The sequence below is a fragment of the Panthera tigris genome, chromosome E1 (assembly GCF_018350195.1).
Source record: "Panthera tigris isolate Pti1 chromosome E1, P.tigris_Pti1_mat1.1, whole genome shotgun sequence".
Classification (NCBI taxonomy): Eukaryota; Metazoa; Chordata; class Mammalia; order Carnivora; family Felidae; genus Panthera; species Panthera tigris.
In genome coordinates, this window is record NC_056673.1 from 13292008 (window position 1) to 13318286 (window position 26279).

General features: G+C 46.2%; 2 protein-coding genes across 4 annotated transcripts in view; both read left to right on the top strand.

Moving 5' to 3' along the window:
* The window catches only part of SHPK (sedoheptulokinase), a 25913-nt gene extending 9568 nt beyond the window's left edge, over positions 1-16345 (top strand). For all 3 annotated transcript variants that reach the window (XM_042967817.1, XM_042967816.1, XM_042967815.1), the window contains exons 3-7: positions 5414-5597; positions 6135-6287; positions 7272-7447; positions 11221-11421; positions 15829-16345. In XM_042967817.1, coding sequence (XP_042823751.1) covers positions 5414-5597; positions 6135-6287; positions 7272-7447; positions 11221-11421; positions 15829-16241 — 1127 coding nt within the window. In that variant the 3' untranslated portion in view covers positions 16242-16345. The remainder of the gene's footprint in view (positions 1-5413; positions 5598-6134; positions 6288-7271; positions 7448-11220; positions 11422-15828) is intronic.
* Positions 16346-16914: 569 nt separating this feature from the next.
* TRPV1 (transient receptor potential cation channel subfamily V member 1) overlaps positions 16915-26279 on the top strand; it is a 37138-nt gene continuing 27773 nt past the window's right edge. The window contains exon 1 of the mRNA XM_015534846.2: positions 16915-17223. Coding sequence (XP_015390332.1) covers positions 17098-17223 — 126 coding nt within the window. The 5' untranslated portion in view covers positions 16915-17097. The remainder of the gene's footprint in view (positions 17224-26279) is intronic.

Genomic DNA, 26279 nt, shown 5'->3' on the forward strand with positions numbered 1-26279 from the left:
AATGGTGGTATGCCCAGGCTGCAGGAGGATATGCAGTGTAGTCAAAAAGAATAAGGTGCATTCACATACACTCACATGGAAAGGCCTCTAGAACATTTGCTGGATGTTAAAAACAACCCCTAGAAGAAGAAATATAGTACAATGCTGTTTGCTTAAAAAAAAAAAATAGACAAAAACAAAATAAAGTCAATCAAGCCAAACAAAATATGTTGTGTGAGTGTGAAAACTTGAGATAGTTCCCCACAAGTGCTAACAGGGACAGGAGTGGGGCCAGGACTCAGGTAGGGGTATAAGCGGACCTCTGGCTTTATCTGTAATAGCTGAACATCTCATACCGAGAATGCATTCACTTGTCACTTCTGTAATTAAAAAATTAAAAATATATCAATTCTTTGCCGAGAGAGAGAGAGAGAGAGAGAGAGAAGGAAGAAAGAAAAAAGTTAACAAATATCAGACCAAATTCTGAAACAGAGTGGATTTGAATCTTGGTTCTACCATTTAATAGCTATGTGACCTTTGGCAAATTTTTCTTAACTTCTCTCTGCTTCATTTTTCTTGTAAAAAGGGAAGAATTATCATGCCTATATTATAAGGCTGTTATATAGATTAAATGAATTATTATTTTTTTTTTTTTTTTAAATTTTTTTTTCAACGTTTTTTATTTATTTTTGGGACAGAGAGAGACAGAGCATGAACGGGGGAGGGGCAGAGAGAGAGGGAGACACAGAATCGGAAACAGGCTCCAGGCTCCGAGCCATCAGCCCAGAGCCTGACGCGGGGCTCGAACTCACGGACCGCGAGATCGTGACCTGGCTGAAGTCGGACGCTTAACCGACTGCGCCACCCAGGCGCCCCTAAATGAATTATTTTTGAAGTGCTTTGAAGAATACCTGGTACATAGTAAGGATTCCATATTTGTTTTCTCATACAAACAAAATAAAACTTAGTCAAAAAAAATTTTTTTAAAGGATCAAAGAGTTTTGGAAGCAGATAAAGGGGTTGAAAAAAAGCTGTAGAAATCCGGCTTTAGGGCTGGAATAAGAATCCCAACTTTAGGGACACCTGGGTGGGTCAGTCAGTTGAGCATCTGACTCTTGGTTTTGGTTCAGGTCATGATCCCAGGGTCATGGGACTCCATTGCACTGAGCATGGAGCCTTCTCCCTCCTGCCACCCTCTCTCTTTCTCTCCCTCTCTCTGCCCCTCTCCCACTCACTTGCTCTCTCTTTCTCTTTTTTTATTTAAAAATAAAAGAATTTTTAAAAAGTAAGAAATATATGTTTTAAAAAAAAGAATTCCAGCTTTAAGTGTAGGTACAAATACAGTATGTAGTTGTGGAGGTGCACTGCTTTGCCCTGACCCCTACCCCAAGTGAAACTTCATACACTTCAGGTGCATGATCTGTAAGGCACCTCCCTGCTCTTCTGGTTACTGGCTGGGGATACCAACCAGAGTTTGACAAGCTGTCTCAGAGCCTTTGCCCTGACCCATCTACCTGCAGCATGTATCCCCAGACATTCTTTTAAAAAAAAATTTTTTTTTAATGTTTATTTATTTTTGAGAGAGACAGAGACAGAGAGCAGGGTAGGAGCAGAGAGAGGGGGAGACACAGAATCCGAAGCAGGCTCCAGGCTCCAGGCTCCCGGCTCCCGGCTCCCGGCTCCCAGCTGTCAGCACAGAGCCTGATGCGGGGCTTGAACTCACAAACCGTGAGAACATGACCTGAGCCAAAGTCAGATGCTTAACCAACTGAGCCACCCAGGCGCCCCCTCCCCAGACATTCTTATGGCTCACATTTTACAGCAATGAAAAGTATCAGATATTATATACTTGCTTGTGTATATTCTATATACCTAGCATAGAAGCTTCATGACAGTAGTGACTTTTTCTTGTTGATTGCTGCATTCTCAGGGACTAGAACCCGTGCCTAATACATATTAGATACTTAATAAACATGTCATTCAATCACCCACATATGAATGAACAAATGGATGTTTCATGGTCTGGAACAAAGAGGGGAGAGGCAGTTAAGTTTCTTTCTTTGGTTCTTAATGAAAAAAATTTATAGGAAAATGTAATGATTTTGGCTCCCAAATCTGGGGCCTGAGATCAGACATAGCCACAAAATAGCTGCATGTGAGGCTTTGCCCTGCTTTGCTTTATGGTAGGCATTGTTCTCATCTGGAGGCCATCTCAGGACATATGGAGAACAAATTCTCATCTCTGTCCATTAGATCCGGAATGTTCTTGTTACTGATAACCTTTCTCAGCTGGCACTCAAGATTCTTTTCCCATTCTGCTACAGTGGTTGTATTTATATTCTGTGGAAGTGTGAGATATATTCCTTATATGAGAAGAGGAGAAAACAAAACATATGTAGGGATGTGTATTGTCTTTCTTGAAGGCTGCTGCAAATCTTAGACCACAGAGTTTAGAAGGTAAAGATTCATTTGCATCACCATTATCATCACTAACATTAATTGAGTACTGACTGTGTCAGGTACTGTTCTAAATGCTTTACATGTGTTAACTCATTTAATACTTACAACCCTACACACACAACACACACTACATACCCTAACCCTAACTCTAATCCTTCCCCTTGCCACTAGTCTGAGAGTGAAGTCGACACATGGCAGGAAGAGCTACCAGGACCCAGGAAAGAATTATAAGTGTCCTTTACCTCTGGGCTTCCGGATACAGTTGCCACCAAGATGCTGAACTAGTTTGACAGCTGGCTGTCTCTGCCAAGGTCAGTTTTAGAGGAATCATAAGAGAAAAACACCAAGGAAAGGGGAGAACATTGTGAGAGAGCCTGGGGTGATGGGGCTGCTTTGATTTGGGATGTGTGGGTTGACAGTGGCTTGGGTCTGGGGCAAGAGGCAACCAGCCTTGCCTGTGAGAGGATAAATCAGGAGGGGAACAGCTGGTCCCCTGGACTGCCATGGCTGTGGGACAAGCAGCATTGTCCGCATACCCTCAGCAGCTCAGGTGTCTTCAGGAATAAAATCAAGGCAGTGGAGAAAAGCAGGAGTCTCTTTCCAAATCCCAGGGCTGGTGACATTGTAATCTAAGGATCCTCAAAACATTGTTTTTTCCTGGGAGGCAGAGTGGAAGTACTGACCTGAGGAGATGTTTTGCACGGTGGGATGGATTAGCTGCAGATTTACCCCAGGATTCATTCATCCTTTCCAGCCGCTTGGAGGCTGGCAGGGATGGAGATCTGGCCCATTTACACTGACTGACAGAGTAGCCAATAGTCCCAGCACAAAATGAGTTCATGGGCCAGGACAATAAGACATTTGAAGAGCACAGCTGTTTCACAAGAAAAACATTGTGCCAGGTGATTTGATGGAGATTCTTTGAGAAACAACTGTTAGAACGGTCAGTCTAATTTAAAATTAGCTTGACATACCTACTAAAATGTATGAAAGGAGAATATTAGCAAGAAAACATAAAAAGGACCAAGGAGAATTATTAGGTCTGAAAAAATATAATGGTTGAAATAAAGAATGTAATAGACGGGATTAATATCAAAATGGATAGAACTTCAGGACAAATATGAAAATAAAAGATGCAAATTTAGAAAATCTCTCAGAAGGAAGAAGAAAAGGACAAAGAAGTAGAAAATATAAAAGAAAAGGTAAGAGATATTGAAGATACAAATAGAAACACTAGCATCTGAATAATAGGAGATCTAGAAAAGGAAAAATAAAAGTGGTAGAGGAGGAAATATTTGAAGAACTAACGGAGAAAATTTACCATAATTGACAAAATAATATCTTATGCACCAGACTGAAGGGGTGCATAGAATGTCAAAGAAGGGAGAGAAGGAAAACCTCACAGCCAGATATAGTGAACTTTCAAGGATTTCGGACAAAGAAAATACCAAAAGCGTACACAGTGAAAGACCAGATCCTATATAAAAGAATTACAAGCAGATTGACTAGACATTTTTCAATAGCAACATTCTATGTAAAAGTGCAATGGAATAGTATTTTGGTTACCTACTGGTGTATAGCAAACTACCTCCAAACTCAGTTACTTAAAACAGCAAACATTTTATTATATCTTGTACAATTTACTTCTGCATATCAGATAGAGCTACTGTACACGGAGTTGATGGAGGTTGCTTGGAAGTATTTGTGTAGTGGACAGATGGGTCTGGAGGGTTCAAGAGTGGCTCTACTCAATGCTTGATGCCTTGGTAGGGAAGGCTGGATGGCTGGAGTCAGCCTGGAGGATGGCCTCTAGATGCCTACATGTGACTTCTCCATGTAGTTTCTCCAGCATGGTGGCCTTAGGACTTCTTTTTTTTTTTCTTAAGTTTATTTATTTATTTTGGTGGGGGGAGGGGCAGAGAGAGAGAATTCCAAGTAGGCTCCACATTGTCAGCATGGAGCCCGATGTGGGGCTCAATGTCATGAACCATGAGACCATGACCTGAGCCGAAATCAAGAGTCAGATGCTTAACTGACTGAGCCACCCAAGTGCCCCAGGTAGTGGGACTTCTTACATGGTGGCTGGCTTTCCCCAGAGTGAGTGCTCCAAAAGGCTCTGGTGGGAGCCGCAAGACTTCTATGACCTAGCTTTGGGGGTCCTAGGATGTCACTACCCCCACATTCTCTTGGTCAAGCAAATCATCAAGTCCAGCCTAGATTCCAGGAAAGAGGATTTAGATTCTGCCCCTTAATGGGAGGAGTAGCAAGGAATTTGTGGCAATCTATCACAAATCTACAAAGTGTTTTTAAGTATTGAAGAAAAGGAACTTAGGACCTGGAATATTACAACTGTCCTTCAAGTATGAGGATATGAAAAGATATTCGGAGCCACATAGGCCTTTAGATGCTTTGCCACAGAACGAACTATACTGAAACTAGTTTTGAGCAATTTAAATAAGAGCAGAGAAAGATCCAGAAGATTTCAAGAGATAAATGACATAAATGAAGTAAAGATGGCTAGATTCCTGAATAAAGTTTGATGCCTAAAAATCAGTTAGCTAAGACCAAAGTCAAAGAGAAAATATATCCATCATCATCCAGAATCCAGTCTAGGTAGTATCCTCATGGTAAGAGTTGGAAGGATGGAGACTAGGGGACTTGAGAGTGTGCTAAGTTTCTTTCCTTACAGGGTGAAAGGGGATATAATATCAACTGTAAAAAAGGAGTAAAAAGGAATATAGAAGAAGTGGGATAAATGGAGGGAGTAGGTGACTTGCCCAGGGCCACACAGCCATTGGTGATGGAGCCAGGTATTAAACCCAGGTGCTCTTATATCAGAACCCAGGTGTGTGAGTGAAGCATTATCAGGGGTGATAAAGTTGTGCTTTAACCTCACTAGCAGAATGGTCTCACGGACATGCTGCTGCTGGTCAGTGGCTCTTTTCTCTGTGTTTGGTAATCTCCTTTGTTTCAGGCTGTGAATGGACAGAGGGAGGGGCCTCCCCCATGTTTGAGCCCAGAGCTGTGAGCCACCTGGTCACATGGCAGGATGGCCGGTGTAGCAGCGAGTTCCTGGCTTCTTTGCCCCGGCCGGAGTCCCATCTCAGTGTGGCCTCAGGGTTTGGCTGTGCAACCATCTTCTGGCTTTCGAAGAATAGGTACGGACAACTGTTTTTGAATTGGATTCTGGGTTTCCGGGGAAATGAGAGTGGCCAGAGGGCTATACCTCCAGCTGGTCAGCATCACTCCACATGCTGGAGTGTTCCTCAGTGAGGTGGCCTGGCACAGAGTGTGGTCACAGGACCTAGACTTGGTCCAGAGCTGCTTCATTTCTCAGAAGTTTTGGTTATCTGATTCTAACCAGGGGCGGAAAGAAAGGGGCAGAGAGGACAAGGGACTTGCCAAGGGTCACGTGCTGAGTTAATGGTAGGGTCAGGGCTGCTGAGAACGGCCAATGTCCGGTTTTCCCAAGCGTTCTCCCCTGAGACCACTCCCCTAAGGCTGACCCCAGCCAGCTGTGTTTTGAGTGGCTGGGAGGTCCTCACCCCGGGAGGTTTACTTGTCAGGGAGCTGTTTGTGGGGTGCTGGTTGCCACCCGGCTATGCCATGTCTAGTCTACTGCCTGCAGCTAGGTATGGTGCATGCTTTCAAGTTGCTATTAGACCATGTTGAATTGTTTTTGATATGAAAACTAGCCCAGAGTTCCTGAAGTCCTATGATGCAGTGGGCACCATCCATGACTATGTGGTTGCCATGTTGTGTGGCTTGCCAAGATCCCTGATGTGCGACCAGAATGCTGCTAGCTGGGGATATTTCAACACTCAGAGCCAAAGCTGGAACTTGGAGATGTGAGTATATCCTTGCAGGCCGGCTCCAGGCTAAAGGTCAGAATCTCTAATGTGAGAGCTTCAGTGGGACTTTCCCATTCAAGAAGAGTGGAGGATTCCAAGAGGCCAGGAATCAAGTTCCAATGTCCTTCAGCCCGTTTCAGTCACCAGGCATGGGTGGGCCTAGCTGTCAGTGAACCCTTGCAGGGGATTACCCTGTACGCCATGCTGTCCTGCTCTTCCACAATTGCCCAGACCTAGGTTGGCTTCCCCAGTTCTCTGTGACTCAGCCCTAGCCTATAGATTTCAAAGAATAACTTTCACTGTAATAAAGTTTAAAATAAGGTTAAAAAATGGAAGTAGCAGTCTTGAGAGATGTCTTTTAAAAGTTCTTTTTAAGCAATCTTTTGCCTTTTCAGATCCAGAAATCCAGTGCCCTGTAAGTTCACTTCCTTCAGGGTCCAAATTCTGAGCTCTGTAATAAAACAAAAAGCACCTGGTAGTTCAGGTAAAGGACTTTCCAGCATGTTTTATAAAATTGACAGCCCGTGTTCACTAATCCCGAGTGATGAATGCGTTTGGTATTCAGGAGACTGATGGATTTGACTTTGGTTTGGCCTGTGCTAACTGATTGTGACTTTGTGTTGGAACTCTATCTCCCTTTGCAGAGTATTTGTGTTCCCTTCAAACATAGGAGGCTGAGTGGGGATGATATCTGGCTCTTGTGTAATCCTTCCTGATCACCCCTGCTTACACTGGTTGTTTTCTTTCCTGGAAGGCTAATCCTAAGCTTTTGAAAGCCAGTGTTCATTCTTTAAAAAATACAAGTCTACTTCTCATGGTTTTAAAAAAAGCCAAAGAGGCCCTCTCTGAAAACACTGGATTCTACCCTCCCTTCCTGTATGTGTTATCCTCTAGTGCTTTCCTTTGTTGAGTTTCCTGGAAACAACAAAGACCAAAAAAACCCAGCACCAGGTAAATACACTGTCCATTTTTGGATTGCAGATTGAGGACCTCAGGCTTTCCCATCCACCTGCTCCCAGACATCGCTGAGGCCGGCAGCTTGGCGGGCAGAACTTCCCGTGCCTGGTTTGGAGTCCCAAAGGGGACGCGGGTGGGCGTGGCCTTGGGTGATTTACAGGCTTCCGTCTATTCCTGTATGGCCCAAAGGACAGATGCGGGTAAGTCTTTCTTCTTTTCCTTCCTCAGACTTCTACTGGTGCCTTCTAAGCTCCAGGTCTGTGTGAGGGTACAAGGGGAACATGTACCAAAGCCTCGGCATCCTGTTGATCGTTATTCTGTAAACATGAAAAACAGCCTCATTCCTACAGGTTCTGAAGCCCCTCCCCTGGGAGCTTGCAATCCTATAGGGCAAGTTCTGTCCCTGACCACAGTCTGTGCTTTTCCTTTCCATGGCCAGGTAAGGGAAATGACTGTTTCTAGCTGGCTGATTGCTGTGTAACTCCATGACCAAGAAAATAGATTAGTAGATTAGGGTTTTTGTTATTGTGTTTCTCAATGAAAGTTCCATCTCATCTGATTAGAAGTGCAGAGTCTTTTCTGTATTCAGTGTAAGAGAGTCACAGTGAGATGGAGGCTGCAGTCTAGGGCAGAGCTTGGTCGACTTTTCCTGTAAAGGATCGGATAATAAATATATTAGGCTTTGTAGGCCATGTCGTTTCTATCATAACTATGTAACTCTGCTGTTAGAGCCTGAAATCAGCCATAGCCAATACATAAATGAATGGGTGCCGCTGTGTTCTAATAAAACTTCATTTATAGACACTGAAATGTGAATTCCATAGAATTTTCACGTGTCATGAAATTTTCTTCTCCTTTTGATTTCTTTTCAACCATTTAAAAATGTAAGAACATGCCACTATGATTGTAAAATGCTGCAGCCCCTTTGGAAAACAGCCTGGCAGTTCCTTAAAAGTTAAACATGACCCAGCAATTCCACTCCCAGGTGCACACGCTGAAGAGAACTGGAAGCACGTGTCCACACAAACAAATGTCCACACTTCACCCAGATGTCCCTAGCAGCATTGTTCATAACAACTTATAATTCAAAAAGTAGAAATAATCCAAACTCCCACCAACTGATAAATGCATTTAGAAAGTGTGCTATATCCACACAGCTGAAATGCCACAACATGGGAGTGAAAGGGAGGAATGAAAGAAACCAGTTCCAAAATGCTGTGTATCGTATGTTTCCATTCCTGTGAAAAGTCTAGAACAGGCAAATCCATAGAGACAGACAGCAGATGAATGGTTGCCAGGGGCCGGAGGAAGCAGTGATTGCTGATGGGTACAGTTTCTTTTTGGAGTGATAAAAATGTTTTAAAATTAGATAGTGGTGATGGTTGCACAACTGTGAATATACTAAAAACCACTGAATTATACCCTTTAAAAAGTTGTTTTTTATGGTGAATTGATGTGAATTATATCTCAATAAAGCTATTATTTTAAAAAAAAGTGAAAGCTATTCTTAGCTCTCAGACCATACAAAAACACATGGCTGAGTGGGTATGGCCTGTGGGCTGTTGTTTGCCCCTCCCCGGGCTAGGGGGAGAATTGGGGCCTGCCTGCCCAAGCTAGGTGGTTGCAGGATGGGGGTTTCATTTGACCCTCATGGCAGCCTGGCCAAGTGAGTCCACTCTGGGAGCCCCTCCTTGTTACTAAGGGGAATGGAGAATTCATTCATCTTACCTGAATTCTCTTTGTAGTCACGTCTTCTTTCATCCATCAGATAGAACTATTACACTTCAACCCTGACTTTAAAAAGTCTGACCAGTCTTCTCTATGTAGTTTTTTCCTATTTCATTTCTTTTCTTTTCTTTTCTTTTCTTTTCTTTTCTTTTCTTTTCTTTTCTTTTCTTTTCTCTTTTTCTTTCTTTCTTTCTTTCTTTCTTTCTTTTTCTTCTTTCCTCTTTCTTTCTTTCTTTCTTTCTTTCTTTTCTTTCTTTCTTTCTTTCTTTCTTTCTTTCTAATGTTTATTTATTTTTGAGAGAGAGACAGAGCACGAGCAGGGGAGGGACAGAGAGAGAGGGGGAGACACAGAATCTGAAGCAGGCTCCAGGCTCTGAGCTGTCAGTACAGAGCCCGAGAGGCAGGGCTCAAGCCCACAAACCATGAGATCATGACTTGAGTGGAAGTCAGACGCTTAACCGACTGAGCCACCCAGGCACCCCTATTTTGTGGTATTCCTAAGAAATAACATTTCAAGGACTGTTATTGTTTTGTTTGGGGTAGCAATTCCTCATTCAAGATTAGCTGAGAGGGAAAAGTGAAATTCTGCCCATTTTGTTGGCACTTATATGTGATAAAGTCTTTTAAGGTCAGAAGTTTTTCAAAACCTTCTTTTCTCCCAAATTTTCATCTAAAATCAATGCTCTGGGAATATGTTAAGTTTGTTCTGTGGCTTTTAATTTTCCCAATACACCAGCTCTTGCCTTGTATCATTTCATCTCAAAGTGTGAATGTCAGGGAACTCATGTGGGCTTTGGAGTCAGTCCCCAGGCCTGGGTTAGAATTTAGCCCCTCTCCTTCTTCTGGTGTGGCCTTAGGCAGGTGGCTTTTCTTCCTGAGCCCTTGTCATCATCTAAAATGAGGGTGACAACACCTTTCTCATGGGGTGGTTATGGTGACACAGTGGGCTGGTGCCTGTAAAGAGCTTGGTTCTTTCTTACTACTCTGGTGGTTTTTAAATCATAGGCTGTTCCCTCGACAGAGGGCTCTCCTGTGCCTAGATGTAAATGTGTGTCCTACATAGTAAGTGAGGGGCTAGTCAAGTGGGAAGAAGCTAAGAATTAGGCTCCCTCTTCAGTGAGCTGGCTGTAGTCTCTGGTTCCAGATTGTGGCTGCTGGCTGTAGTCAGTTGTGCTGTGTCTAAGGGCAAGGTTGGTTGGCCTCCATCCTTGACACCTCCACTTCGGGGACAGGTAGAGGGCATGTTGCTTCTGGTAAAGAGTCACGGGGAAAGGCTTGATGTGGCAGAAGGTAAAGGATATTGACTTTCTGCGATTTGTTTCTGGTCTCCTTGCTTCCAAACCCCCACTAGATGGGAAAGTTAAACGTTGACCTCAGTTATTTCAGACCCCAATAGACTGAGAAGCACAGGCTTTTTGGCCAAGTCTTGTGAGAAGTGGAAGAGAAGAGACTTCTAGAACAGTCCACAGGCCCTGGCCTCAATCCAGAGGAGAAAATCATCCCCTCCGTGCTGGGTCTGGGACCTTTTCCCCCACTGGTAGAGGAAGGTTAAGAGAGCCATGGAAATGGGAAGGAGGTGGTGCTTGCCAAAAATGAATGAAGCCTCACCAGAGAGTTAAATACTTGGGCTGAGCTCTTTCTCCCTGCAAATATTTCTCTATTGCTGCGTAACAAATCACCCCAATATTCAGTGGCCTAAAACAGCAAACATTTATTATCTCTCAAAGTTTCTGAGAGTCAGGAGTCTGCATGTGGCTGGATGGTTTGGCTCAAGGTCTCTCATGAAACTGCAATCAAGCTGTTGGCCCCCTGGGACTGTGGTCATCCAAAGGCTTGACCAAGCTTGGCGGATCTACTTCTTAGCTCATTCATGTGGTTCTTGGCAGGAGGCCTCAGTTTTTTGCCACATGGGCTTCTGCACAGGGCTGCTCATGACATGGTGCCTGCCTTTCCCCAGAAGAAGTGATCCAACACAGAAGCTGCAGTGCCTTTTTATGACCTGGTCTCCAAAGTCACACATGGTCACTTCTGCTTTATTCTCTTCACTAGAAGCAAGTCACCGAGTCCAGCCCACACTCAGGGGGTTGTGATGGGGGGGGGGTGTGCGCAGGAATTAGGCTCTACATCCTGAAAGGAGGAGTACCAAAGAATTTGTGTACCAACACACTCTCCCCCTTGCCCTTTTGTGACTTGTGACCTCTGGGTCAGCCTGACAGGCCTAACTTCTGCTTTCTTTGGACCCTAGTTCTCAACATCAGCACCTCTGTTCAGTTGGCAACCTCCATGCCTCCAGGATTCCAGCCGGCACAGACTCCAGACCCAACAGCTCCAGTCACCTACTTCCCATACTTTGACAGGACCTACCTGGCGGTGGCAGCGTCGCTCAATGGGGGCAATGTGCTGGCCGTGTTTGTCCACATGCTGGTACAGTGGATGGCCGATCTAGGTAAGGTGTTGCCCATACAGTGATGTGTTCCTGCTTGTCCTTTCTATGTAGCAGTGTCTTGCTGCTGAGTGTGTTATTTAAGCTTCTAGATTCATGTGTCAGACCCAGCCAGGCTCCAACACATTCCTTCCTTCCTTAGGGATCTGGATGTATAGCCTTCCTTCCTCTCATCTTCTGAGCTGCCATCACCTATGGTTTTTTTTTGAGGGGGCATCTTCTCCCCTAACCTTGACTATGGAATATCATAATAGTGTCTTAGCTCTCTCCTGCCCCACTTGGTCACCTTCTCTGTCAAGTAGTCTCTGGGTCCCTTGCATTTGAAGTCTTCCTTCTAATGACTTCAGACAGCTGAAAATAAAATGATCAAATGTGGATGGTATTTGACAGTATTATAAAATCCTCATAGCACTTATTCCTGGCAAGTAGTTCCTGACTCCCTTTCTTAGAAGGATCCCTGGAAACTCTGATGCCCTCCTGCTTTCTTCAGGATAGAACCGATCAGACCTCTCTCTGCTCTTCATTTGCAGGGAAACCTGCAACCTCCTTCTTTCAGAAGAGGTTCCCTTTCCAAGCACTTAAGGTAGAAATGAAATTTCTGGTCAGCCATGCAGATCTGGGGAAATCGTGTTCATCAGGTGCACTGGTCCACCTGTAGGAGCTCTGAATCAGGTCATTCTGGGGAACTTTCAGCATAGTAACAAAGTGAGGCAGAGCAGCAGGGAGCCCATAGGAAGCTCATACTGGTTGTGTAGACAAGCGTCACTGACCCGTGTCAGTCCTCTCTCAGGCTGCCCAGGGATGTCAGGATTTCAGGGGAATTCTGTCCCCTTGGCTCGGATCCCCTCAGGAATGTTTCATTAAAAGAACAGAACTCGGATTTTGTCTTGCCTTGCATCAGAAAAGGTTTTCAAGAACCAGTCATCAGAACCTTCAGGCAAGCCCTATATTTAGATACTGGTTTAACTGGATGACTCTATCAATTATTGACTGGTATTTCTCTTTATACGGAAGTGACTGTTATTTTTACCCCTGAAAGAGATGGTAATACTTGATTTCTCTGTAAGATCTTTTCAAGAAGAAAAGTCTTTTGCATTTTCATGGTTCTTATTTTCATGAAACTGAGTACTTTGAAGGTTAGTATTATAGGTAGCTTAACCTTTTATGAAATTTCTACACTGTGCCATTTGATTAAAAAGTATATAGATGCAAATACAACAGGTTTATTCAGATAAAAGACATCACATCTGTTAACCAGAAATGGAAATATTAAAGCATAAGGTGTAAAAATTAAACTCTCTCTCTCTATTCAGAATACCCTAGGTTTGCATTGTTTTCCAGAAGTTGGAAAACAGGCAGTTCCACCCTCGTGTGGTTTAGAGCAGGGACTCTGGAGCCAGGTGGCCTGGGTTTGAATCCCAGCCCCACCACTTCCTTGTGCCCTTGGGCAGGTTCCTTATACCGTCTGTTCTTCACTTTCCTCATCTGAAAAGAGGTGCTAGTACCTACCTCAGAGGACAGCAAGGATCAAATGAGTTATACTGCAAAGCGCTTAGAATGATGTCTGGCGCATAATAAGTGTGATACAAATGCTTGTGTGGTGGTGCTACCCAGGAGAGTGGCCTCAGTTCTCAGCTCTGTCCTAAGTCATTATGTGGCCTTGGCAAGTCCTTTCCCCTTCTGTGTTTTTTCAGTTCCGATGGTCTGTGTTTCTAAGCCCATGATGTGAACATGTGGCAACTCAGTATTTAGATTCTGATGAGGTGGTAAGCCAAGGGATGCAGAACCAGGGCTAGAAGCCGGGTCTTTCCAGTCTCCAGATGGTATAGACCTTCCTTCAGGTGCTCCTCAAGGCTGGGGTTGTGGCCCAAGTGTTTCCCAGTGAGGAAGAACACTTTATTTTAACATTTTCTTAACATTATTAAGGATATACAAGCACATGGTTCATTGTTTTTTTTTTTCTTTTTAACTATAGACTTTCTTTTCTTTTGAAAGTTTTCCACTCATGTCGTTTTTCTGTTCCATGATCTACTTCAGGATACCACATTGCATTTCATCATCCCATCTCCTTAGTCTCTCTGTTTTCTTTCTTTCTTTTTTTAAAAGTTTTTATTTATTTAAGTAATTTCTACACCCAACCTGGGGCTCAAACTCATGACCCCGAGATCAAGAGTCACATGCTCCTCTGACTGAGCCAGCTGGGCGCCCCTCTCTGCTTTCTACTTGATTGATCTGTTTTTTTCTATTTCATCTCCCTTCCTTTTCTTCCCATCAGTTTCATGGTTTTATATTCTTCATCTATTCTTTTAGAAGTTTCTAACACACTGTGTTTCCTAGGATATGGAGAGGTAATCCCTCCTGCATATTGCAGTGCTGGTGTAAACCAGGCCTGCTTCTAAGGGGCAAGTATGATGTGCATAACTTTTGAACCAGAAGTTCTCTTCCAAGGACTCGGTCCTACATATTTATACACTTGTACACACATGCTAGGTTATTCACCAAGCACATGATTTTTCTGAGATTTTAGTAGAATTTTTAGAGGGAGAGGAAAGACATTTATTCTGGGTTTTTTTTTGTTTGTTTAAAGTAGGCTCCATGCCCAACGTGGTGCTTGAACTCACAACCCTGAGATCAAGAGTCGCATGTTCTACTGACCAAGGCAGCCAGGTGTCCCCATTCTGACATATTTAACCAAAGTCCTGCTGATCACATTTTGGCTATAATATTTAATTATTTCTCTCTCCCTCTTTGTTTCATTCCTGAGTGTCTGTGGTTGAATTTGTACAAGTTAAATGTGCTGCCAATGAGACTCCATGGCGACTCTGGGGTGGTGGCTGTCAGCACTGGCCTGCACACTGGAACCACTTGTGGAATTAAAAAAAAGTTGTTTTTTTTAATTTTCTTTAAAAAATTTTTTTTTTTTTTAAATTTATTTTTGGGACAGAGAGAGACAGAGCATGAACGGGGGAGGGGCAGAGAGAGAGAGGGAGACACAGAATCGGAAACAGGCTCCAGGCTCCGAGCCATCAGCTCAGAGCCTGACGCGGGGCTCGAACTCACGGACCGCGAGATCGTGACCTGGCTGAAGTCGGACGCTTAACCGACTGCGCCACCCAGGCGCCCCAAAAAAATTTTTTTTTTAACATTTATTCATTCTTGAGAGAGAGACAGAGCATGCGTGGGGGAGGGGCAGAGAGAGAGGGAGACACAGAATCTGAAGCAGGCTCCAGGCTCTGAGCTGTCAGCATACAGCCTGACTCGGGGCTCGAACCCACGAACTGTGAGATCATGACCTGAGCCAAAGTTGGACACTTAACTGACTGAGCCACCCAAGCTCTCTAAAAAAATTTTTTTCTAAGGTTTATTTATTTACTTAGCACTGCCCAGGAAGGAGCAGAGAGAGACAGAGAGAATCCCAAGTAGGCTCCATGGGCAGTGTGGAACTGACACTGGGCTCAATTTCATGACCAGGAGATCATGACTTGAGCTGAAATCAAGAGTCGGACGCTTAACCAACTGAGCCACCCAGGTGCCCATGCTTGTGGAGTTTTTAAAACAATGCTGATGTCTTCATCCTGCCTGTAGAATGCTGGTGATTTGGCTGTGGGGTGGGATGGGGCAGGCATTTTATAGAAGTTCCTCAGGTGATTCTACTTCAAAAGCGTGGTCCTTGGGCCAGCAGTACTGGCTTTTAGAAGTGAATAACAAATACAGAATCTTAGGGCCTGCCCCAGCCATACTGAGTCAGAAACTGCATTTTAATAAGATCCCTAAGTGATTCATATACATATTCAAATGTGAGAAGCATTGGTCTAGACTGGTGGTTTTCAACCTCTGCTGAGGCTGGGCTGGATTGTGATCAGCACTGTGATCCTGGGGTTTCTATGACACTGCTAATAAGTCTAGTAGCAGCTGTGATGATGCTTTTTTTTTTTTTTTTAAGTTTATTTTTGGGAGAGAGAAAGTGGGGGAGGGGCAGAGAGACAGGGAGAGAGAGAATCCCAAGCTGAGTCCCATGTGGGGCTTGAACTCACAAACCATGAGATCATGACCTGAGCCAAAATCATGAGTTGGATGCTTAAACGACTGAGCCACCCAGGTGCCCCATGACGATGCTTTTTGATCTGTGTATTCATTTGTCCTCCTTGGGAGCATTGTTGTAGGATGATTAGTTGTAGGATGGTTAGCGCTTACAGCAACACTTATGAGATCTCTCCTTTAAGTCTAGTCTGGGGTCTGGGGCAGAGCACAGCTAGCCAGACTATGTGAGTCCCTGAGCCAGGAAACATCTAGCCTCAGTGAGAAGCAGCAAGTAGATCTATCCCTGCCCTCTGGGAATTCCAAACTGTCTCAGCCTGCAGCAACAGGTGGGGTGCATGAACTCACACAGGTCTTTTCTGTTCCTGGAAGGTCTGGAGGTCGAAGAACCCACTGTATATTCGTGCATGATCCAGGCAGCTGCACAGCAGAGAGACACCTGCCTAACTATCACTCCAACGGTGTGGGGCGAGAGGCACCTGCCGGACCAACTGGCCTCAGTGACCAGAATCTCCTCCTCTGACCTCTCCCTGGGTCATGTGACCCGGGCCCTGTGCCGAGGCATTGTTCAAAACCTGCACTCCATGCTTCCATTTCAACAGCTCAAGGAGTGGGGTGTGGAGCGGGTGATTGGCAGTGGGAGTGCGCTGTCCAGGAACGAGGTTCTGAAGCAGGAGGTGCAGAGGGCGTTCCCTTTCCCAGTGTCCTTTGGGCAGGATGTGGACGCAGCTGTGGGGGCAGCTCTGGTCATGCTCCGGAGGAACCTTAACCAGAAGGAGTCTTAATACATTCTTTGGCCAAAGGACTTGCAAATTTTATCTAATTAGCGATTCTCACATGACCTTGGGGTCATCCTTTTCCTGGACACGTTTGTGGGCAGCTTTTTTTTTTTTTTTTAATTTTTTTTTTTTTTAACGTTTATTTATTTTTGAGACAGAGCGAGACAGAGCATGAATGGGGGAGGGTCAGAGAGAGGGAGACAGAATCCGAAACAGGCTCCAGGCTCTGAGCTGTCAGCACAGAGCCCAACGCGGGGCTTGAACTCACGGACCACGAGATCATGACCCGAGCCGAAGTCGGCTGCTTAACTGACTGAGCCACCCAGGTGCCCCTGTGGGCAGCTTTTAAGCAAAGCTTGTTCTCAGGGCACCATCTTGACCAAGAACCTACCTTCAAGGCATACTCTAATAATGCAGCCAGGACTCATCAACTGGATCCCAAATCAGTACTTTCCAAAAGAGACTCACCTGGGAACTGGTCCCAAATATAAATATGGTGAAGAGAAGAGAGAGAGAAAGAAAAGGAACAGTACCCCAGCATCCCGGTCAGCAGGCTCATCTATGACTCACCTGTAGACAAACAGAAAATAAATATGGACTTTAGGCACCAAAAAGTCTGGTGACTGTGCGCTCAAAGTAAGAAAAGAAGACCCCCCCCCCCCCCACCAATCCAGCTTTTTGGATTGTTTTTAAAAGGACATGAAACGCAGGCTTGGGTCACATGCACTGTTGGAAAAGTCCTTCCCTACTGGATTGTCCCATGTGACCCTGAGGTCCCTTTCTCACTCTTGTTCTCCCTTGGCCACAGCTGGTTATAGCTGAGGCAGGGGGTCGCCCAGGGCAGTAAAGCAGACTGGCTGAGATGAAGATGCAGGGATCCATGCTGCCTTCTCACCATGCACTTCCCCTCCAAGGACAGCCTGCTGCACTGGAGCTGCTCCAGATCCTTAACACAACTGGCTCGAAGGCACAGAACAGGGAAGGAAAGGTGGGTGGCATGACCAGCAAGGGGGACGGATGCTATGTGGCCCCACCATTCAAGCACATTGTTCCCAATAGTCTGACCAGGCAGGACCCTTTTTCGGAGGTGTGTCTGGGCAGCAGTGTATTTTTCTCCTGCACATTCTTGGGAGGCCTTCCAAGGGAAGGGATGCAGCTGGGCATGCTCCTGTCAGAGAGGATGGTCAGTTTAATCAGAGAGAACTCCTTATCCTGCAGGCCCTAGATTTTCTTTCTCTTGGTGTCGGCCTTGCTGGCCTACCATGTGTTTCTGGCCTGCAGAAACATCCCACTAGAGTCAGCATCCATGTGAGGGTCCCAGAGCATCTTAAACCTTTCTGTAGTTGGTAGGGATGACCATGGAATGGCTCCAGGAAAAGGCTGTCATTCCTGCATCTAGTTCCAGACTCCTAAGAGTGATCCCAAGGCTCAGGCAGGCATGACTCTGAGACTCCTAGGCAACTATGAGTTTGGGAAGTGGCCATGTTGTTTCTTTGTAAAGGTCACTTTATGAATTATGTGGTTGTCTGAGCTCTTAGATTAATCTGCCTTGCCATGCTGATTGGATTTCAGATACTAAAGCTCATTCTTTCAGAGCTTTGTCCCTTTAATAAGACACCCCTGTCTGCTTTGGGAACACTGTAAATTATGGCATAGCTGTAGGGCTTGGTTTGGCAGGTTGGACATAAGGATCATTTGTAGGTTGTTCTGCAGAAAACCCCACCTGCTCCATGATTGTACCAGGACAAGTAGCTGAAGATCACTCGGGAAAGTCATGTGAGTTTTCTCTCAGCCAAGATGAGTTGACACCATTATTCTGGAGCCCCTATGGAAGGCCTGTGAGAGAGGTCACCTTGGGATAGGCCAAAGGATAACAGATAGCCTGTCCATCAGGAGGAGTTGGCCCTCTGACTCCTGGGAGGCAGCCTGTCTTGTATTCTCAGGGTGCTATGGATGGAGCCTGTAAATGTAAGATTAGGAACTGGATGGAAGGCCAGGTAGCCCATACCAGTGCCCAGTGCGGTGCTGGAACTCTCTGTTCCCTTTCCACATGTCCACTCTATCTCTGAGGGCCGAGCCTTGCGCAGTCCAAGCTTGCCAGCTAAAAGCTCTGTTACTGTTTTTATTGCACAGGCCTGGAGCCTCTGCAGTGGGTTGAGCACAGCTTCCAGGGCCTCATTTCTTCAGCCTGAAATCATAAACCACTCACTGCTTTTGCCATCATTCCCTGGAGGTACCAGTGTTTGATACCAGTGTGATCCTCAGATGAGGAACTGGCCTTTAGGACTGTTTGCCCATATCCTGATCTTACGAGCAGGTGGTAGACTTGCACTTTCTCCCCAGATTTGCTTCGGCCAGCAAAATGTGACCAGAAGTGTTCTACTTCTAAGCAGAGGCCCTTAGGAGCCAGTGTGTGATTTTCCACACTCCGTTCCCTTTGCCAGGAGTGACTGGTGGTGTCCCAGAGAATGGAGGCTCTGTCAGCCTGTGTTCCATGTTAGGGCACTATGGTGTAGAACCCTCACCAACAAATGTGCAACATGAAATGTGACTGAGAAATAAACCTTTGTTGTTTGAAGCCACTGAGATTTGGGGTTGTTGCCACAGCATAACTTAGTTTATCCTGACCACTACAACCACAGTAGAGACTGTGTCTCTAAGAAGTCTCAGCTGCACCCAGCACAGACCCAGACATTTATTGAGCACCCACTAGGAGCTGGGTGTTCTGTCAGGACAGGGCTAAATTGCCAACACTAGGACAGATTAACACATGTGTGCAGAAGAAGGAACAATTCATTCTTTATGTAAGTGACATTAAGCTAAACCTTGGAGAGTTTCAGTCCATCAATACCAACAGCAGTTAACATTTTTTGAGCTATGTAGTAAGAGCTAATCTATACTTGTTTGGACCTATTTGATCTATATGGTAACCCTAGAAGGTGGGTACTATTATCTTCATTTCTCAGATGAAGAAACCGAGACACAAGTTAAGTAACCTACCTAAGATCACAACTCTAAGATTCAACCCCAGAGCCCATTTTCTTTAGCATTGTAGGCTGAGAGAGCAGGTGTATTCACATGAAAGTGACCGGCATGAGCAGGGTGTGATGAACTGTCTGGTGTAACTTGGTCACGGGGCTTATGAAAGGGTGTGATAGAACTTGTGGCTGGACGTGTTGGCCAAACTGTGAAGGGTCCTAGATGCCAGACTGAGGGGTTTAGACTTTCTCCTGTGGGCAGCAGAGTGGAGGACAGACTTCATGAGCTTTAGGAGTGTAACTGTCAGCCATGGGGACTTTAGAGTGGAGAATGGGTGTTACAGGAGGGTGGGGCCCAATTGGAGGGGCCTAGAAAACAGCTTGTGAGAGACAGTAGGCCTGAACCAATGTGGGGGCAGAGCCTGCCACACATACCCTTCTTTTGGCCCTTGACTATGACTAGATGCATACAATGTTTATGTGGCTTTCATGTTCTTTATTCTTCTCAACTGACTGAAAGCTGCTTGAGGGTAGGCTTCCTCTTAGGTGTTCTCTGCCCTGCCCTTCTCCTTAATCTTGGGCTGATGCCCATGTTTGAATGTCCTTCTCCCAGGGAAGAACACAATACCTTGTCCAAGGCCCAGCTCAGATGCTATCTTCCTGCTGCACAGTCTCCCTGGAAGCATATCTGTGACTGGATTATAATTGCAGCTGGCATCTGGGACCCAACTCAGTGTTTGCTGTTGGCATGGCCTGTTGGCTCCTGGTTTGTGCCTGTTACAGCATGCCCCACCCAGTAAAGCGTCAGAGAGAGCCTAGCAGTTTTTCCTCATGTGTCCTGGCCTTCTCGAGGTCAGAGACCCATCTTATTCATCCTACTCACTTGCTGTGGTTTGCTAGTGCTTGGTGGGGCTTCAAGGAAGAGGGTGGTTTGCACCTGACCTCTCAGCCACGATTAGATGGACAGATAGCCCATCTTTGAAATTGAGAGATTCTGGGTTTAGAGATGTTCACTGTGTGACTCATGAAACATTAAGCAAATCTTGTTTTTTTTTCATTAAAAAACAATTAGTCACAACCTCGAGCTAATGGCCGGAGATAGCTCAACAATCAGCAGATGCGGTTCTCTTCTGAAATGATGAGCACAGTAACCCCTCATGCTTGCCTAGAGCTTTACCAGCTCACAGAGACCATTCATTCACATCCAGTATTCTTATTAATCCCCAGAAAAGCCTCATAAAGCAGGCAGGGCAGGTGCTTTCACCCATTTTGGGGATAAGGACCCAGAGCTTCAGCTATCAGCCCAAATTTATGGAGCGGGGTGTCTGCTGGGCCCGTCTGGGTCTCCTCTCCTGCCTCTATTCTCTGCCCATGCTCCTGACCCTCCAATCTCTTCTCTGTCTTGTTGCCAGTACCCACCCTGGGTCCCAGCTCTGCAGAGCAGGGCTCAGCTGTCGGGTGCTGAGTGGATGCCTCATCCCTCCCCAGCTTAGATGGCCAGCTCCATCCACTTCTGGAGTGCGCTGTCCCCTCTCACAGAGCCCTGCCCTCCATGGGAACTGACTCAGGTGGGTACCTGGTGACACTAATGCACAGACCAAATGCAGAAAGGAAAGTAGTTTTCTTCTAAGTCTGCTGTTTGCCATTTGTATCCGGATCCCTGAAGCCGTTTAAAATCTGGGAAGCAAGACACAAAAGTCAGGAAGTTAAAAATCCACACAAGATTTAGCAATCCCAAGATAAGACCGGTAGAGTTGGCACTGTCCTTGGGTGGGTTACAGGTACTCGCGATGGTGCTTTAACCACCTTCTCTGGGGCCGGAACTAGCTCTGCTTATTCCTACTTGGGTCCTCCCAGAAATGAGGGGCTGACGGTTCCTGATTTGGGTAATCAGGCTTTTATTAGCACACGACAGTTTGCTGGTTTCTAGCTGTACCAGAAAGTTTGGCTTCAAATCCATGAGGGACCCAGATGGATGAAGAAAATAAATGAGGATCACATTGCCAGGGTCAAGGGCTGAGTTTAAGTCAATGTGCCCCCCCTGGTGGTGACGCTAAAGAACTGCAGCCATTGATGACCTGGGGCCCAGCCCACTTGGCCCACCCACGTGCTGGTGTGGCCCCTAGCACTTTGCTGCACTGCCTCTTGTTCCCATCAGACCTGAGCTTGGGGTACGTGCCCCCTCCCAGAATTCATCACTGAAACGTGATCTACTTACAAAGAGTTTTAATGGATACATCATTACATAGATTCAAGAACACCTTGTTGGCAAAATACCACCCAGAAAACCAGGCTGATGGCAGCAGTGCTCAACCCTAAGGTCTTGTGTCTGCTGCCATTTCTTGAGTCTTAGTAGAACCACTCAGCGCAGGTTTGGCTCAGATAAAACCATGTCAATAAATGTATATGTTGTGCTCCTTTGGGCAAGTTGTGGAGCTAGGTAGGCTTAGAGAAGGAGAATTGAGGGTGCAAGAGCCCTGTCACTCTGGAGCCATGAAAATCTGCCAAATAAGACACAAACCTCAGAGCAGTTAAAGCTCAATACAAGCTTTAGGAAGCTTCAGACAAGACTAGTATGGTTGTCACTGTCCTTGGGCAGGTAACATAGCCTGTCTATACTTCATTTCCTCATCCATAAAATGGGGGACAAAATCAGACTCTCCTCATGAAACTTTGTGAGAGCCTGATGAGCTAATGCATAAAGTGCTTATCCCAGAACCTGGCACACTGCATGGTCTTAATAAGCATCCACTGCTATTATCGTTGTCTTTGTGATCACATGCACTGGTTGCTGCAGGAAGGTGCGGGTCTAGATTTCTGTAGGGTTTAGAGGTGAGCACTTTGGCTGGGCCCTTGGTGGAGAGGCTTTTTGGAAGAGGTGGGAGTTGAATGATAGAGCCTAAGCATCCAAAGGTCCCACCTGCCACCTGGTCCTTAAAAGACAGGTTAAGTGGATGCATAGTGCAAACACGTTGGGCAGAAAGAGGACAGGGGAAGGGGGTGGAGGCAAGCACAGTTAGTATGGCTTGGGAGGAGATGTGTCCAGGTAACAGGAGGGGCTGGGCCACAGTGGGAGTGGAGACTGGGGTTGTCGGCTCAGGGTACCAAGCCAAGGGGTAGGGCCTTATTCTGTAAGGGGGCGCAGTCAGGAGGATATTCTAGGTCTGGGGATTGGGAGGTCATGAGTCAGGGTGCTGGGCACTTCTGGTGCCTCAGGTGAGAGGAAGTAGCTGCCAGCTGCAGAGGATCCATATGAGCCACAGAAACGTAGCCTGGACAGAACAGAGAAGGAGAGGCTGGAGATGACAAAGTATGTCAGACTTTGACATAAGAAAGTTGGTGCCTTAGGGGCGCCTGGGTGGCTCAGTCGGTTAAGCGTCCGACTTCAGCTCAGGTCATGATCTCGCGGTTTGTGAGTACAAGCCCCACGACGGGCTCTGTGCTGACAGCTCGGAGCCTGGAGCCTGCTTCGGATTCTGTGTTTCCTTCTCTCTCTTCCCCTCCCCCACTTGTATGCTGTCTCTCTCTATCAAAAATAAATAAATGTAAAACAAATTTTTTAAAATGTTGCTGTCTGATAGGCAGTAATGTTGAGGGGAGGGAGTGTGGAGGGCAGAGGGGTTCATCTTGGGACATGCTGATGGGAAGGGGTTTGTGGTCTACCTGGAGTTTCCAGGAGAGCTCAGGGGAAAGGATGGGGCTGGATCCCTGGATGAGGGAGTCCCTGGCTTGGGCATGTCAGATGGGTCCTTGGAGGAGTGGGGGATCTCAGAAAGGGGTAGGAGGAGATAAGGGTCCTTTTCCTGTATTGAGGAAAAGTTGTCAGGGAAGGAGGAGAAGGGCCAGGATTTCCCTGTAGCCCTCGCAGTGTGCATGGTGCCATGTAGACTCTGGGAGATGTTGTCAGTGCCCAATGGCTATGTTACAAAGGGGACACATTTAGTGACATGTGTTGTCCTCACTGGAGGCAGAAATCACCTTGGAAGCTAAGGGGACACCTCTGGTAGAGAAGTATAACCCTCCCCTTTCTTGGACGTTGCCCTGGGCTGGCCAGTTCTCTCAGTGCCTTTCTCAGATGTCTCCCACCCATGCCCCAGGGCTGCTGTGGCTGAGATCCGGACCAGGCCCAGCCAGTGTGTGAGCCAGAGGCTGTCCCTAACACAGCATCAGCATGTTGGTCTCCACACAGAGGTGTTCTCTGCAGCACCTCTGGCCCACACACATGGTTAGAAGGAACAGTGACCCTAGAGAACTTGTAGGTTGAAGGGTCACTGCTGGTGAGTTTTTAAAATATGTGTAACAGATGGTTATGCATGATTAAGAATGAACTCCATGGTCCAGCAATCCCACTTCTGGGTATATGCCCAAAAGAATCGAAAGCTGTGACTCAAAGAGATATTTGTACACCCATGTTCAGAGCGATATTCCACAGGCAAAAGTTGGAAGCAACCCAAGTGTCCATTGACCGATGAAGGGCTAAACAAAACATGGTCTACACATACAATGGAATATCGTACAACCTTATAAAGGGAGGAAATCCTCTAGTATGCTACAAGATGGATGAATCTTGAGGACATTATGCTAAGTGAAACAAGCCAGTCACAAAAAGATAAATACTGCACAAATTCACTTCCATGATGGTCTTAGAATAATCAAATTCATAGAGACAGAATGTAGACTGGTTGCCAGAGGCTGGGGGAAGGGAAGAATGGGGAATTAGTGTTTAATAGGTATAGGGTTTCAGTTTCACAAGATGAAAACAGTTCCGGAGATGGATGATGGTGACATTATAAATGTACTTAATGCTCCTGAATTGTACACTGAAAAGTGGTTGAAATGGTATTTTTTCATGTTATAGTTATTTTACCAAAATTTCTCAAAAAAGGATGAATTCCAAGGTTCATTTTAAATTTTTTTTTTAACATTTATTTTTATTTTTGAGACAGAGACAGAGCATGAACGGGGGAGGGTCAGAGAGAGAGGGAGACACAGAATCTGAAGCAGGCTCCAGGCTCTGAGCTGTCAGCACAGAGCCCGATGCAGGGCTCGAACTCATGGACCGTGAGATCATGACCTGAGCCAAAGTTGGCCGCTTAACCGACTGAGCCACCCAGGCGCCCCCCAAGGTTCATTTTAATTGAAGCTAAAATGGCACACATATAAAAAGGTGTCCAAGCAAGGGACATGGTATGGCATGCTGAAATGGTGGCTCCTGTGCCCAGGCCAGAAGCTTCACCTGGGCAGTCATCTAATTGCACAGATTTCTTTTTCTTTCTTTCTTTCTTTCTTTCTTTCTTTCTTTCTTTCTTTCTTTCTTTCTTTCTTTCTTTCTTTATTTTGGGGGCGCCTGAGTGGCTCAGTCGGTTAAACATCTGACTTCAGCTCAGGTCACGATCTCGTGGTTCATGGGTTTGAGTCCTGCATCGGGCCCCGTGCTGACAGCTCGGAGCCTGCTTCAGGTTCTGTGTCTCCTTCTCTCTCTGCCCCCACCCCCAGCTTGTGCTCTGTCTCTCTCTGTCTCTCAAATATGAATAAACATTAAAACAATTTTTTTTAAAGAAAAATAAAAAATGTTTCTTTTTGAGAGAAAGAGACAGAGTGCGAATGGGAGAGGGGCAGAGAGAGAGAGGAAGACACAATCCGAAGCAGGCTCCGGGCTCTGAGCTGTCAGCACAGAGTCCAACGTGGGGCTCGAACCCACGAACTGTGAGATCATGACCTGAGCCAAAGTCAGACATTTAGCCAACTGAGCCACCCAGGCACCCAGCACAGATTTCTCATATGTAAAATGAGTATGCCCAGGGTTGTTGTGTGGCATGGGAGAGTGGGTTTGTGCAGCTTCTCTGTAAACTGTAAAATGTCGTGCAGAGTCCACGAAGTGTCTGCACTTCAGTGTCTTGACTCAGGGGTCAACCTTGTGAGCTACTCCAAGGAGGGCTACGATGGGACTTTTCTGGCACATAGCTGCTCATTTCAGGCCATGTAGGGCCCCCGGCTTTTTGGAGTCCTGTAGGATTCCTACGGGCAGCTGCTGCCAGGATGGGTTCTGCAGGGCATTTCAGGTTGCAGACTGTATACACACTCAGAAGGACTTTGCAGCCTTTCTCAGCCATGTTCCAGGAGGGAATTATGCCTTACAGTATTGACTTTCCTCCTATGCTTTTACAATCATACTAGGAGAAATAAGAAAATAGACACGGAAATAATTTTCTGTGTTTTGTGGTTCCATGAGGAATCCCAGTTGAGTAAGGCTGGGACCTGGCAGACCCAGAAGCCTCCACCTCAATCCTACATGAGGCTCCACAGAGAATGAGAGGCCCAAGAGAGGCAGGCATTCGTCCAAGGTTGCACAGAGTTGGCAAAGCTGTCATTCAAAACCAGGTCCCTGAATGTCAGGCCAGGACTGTGTGATGGGTGATGTGACCCTTTACATTCCTTCCACATTTTCAAACTGGAGCAGTTTCATGATGCTGGGTTTTACTTCTCTGGTTGTTGAGTTTTTTTCCCCAGACCACCCTATCTGTAAGAGTGGTGGGTTTGAGAGGCCTGAGCAGTGGCCTCCTTTTTCTTGAGAGCTGAGGTCACAGCTCTGGCTGGCTCTGGGCTGTGTGTGGCTAAGTGCACTGCAGCCCTGGCATGGTGGGAGGAGGGGCAGCAGCTAAGTGGTTTCTGAAAAAGGGAAAAAATGATGGGAAAAGCTCTGGGATCCTCTGGGAATCAGAACCACGGCAACAGCAGCTGCTGCCATTGCTGGAAACATTTTCCTTGAGTGCCAGAGTGTACCCACAGCCCATCCCTGCCAGTGCTGAGTGACCGCGGCCCAGGGAGGGGCCACGGACCCTCACAGAGGCAATTCTTCTCCCCACACCAGTCCAGCTCTCCCTTCAAGTAACAAAGCCTTGGAGCTCGCCGGCACCTGCTGTGTCCGGGGTGTGCTGCACCTAACTGGTGAGTCCTTTCTGTTGTTTGCTGGCTGGTGCCGATGCTAGCACAGGGAGCTGTCAAAAACTGAGCCCTGCCTCTGTCCGCTTGCGTGACTATGAGCAGTTCAACTAGCCTCTCAGTA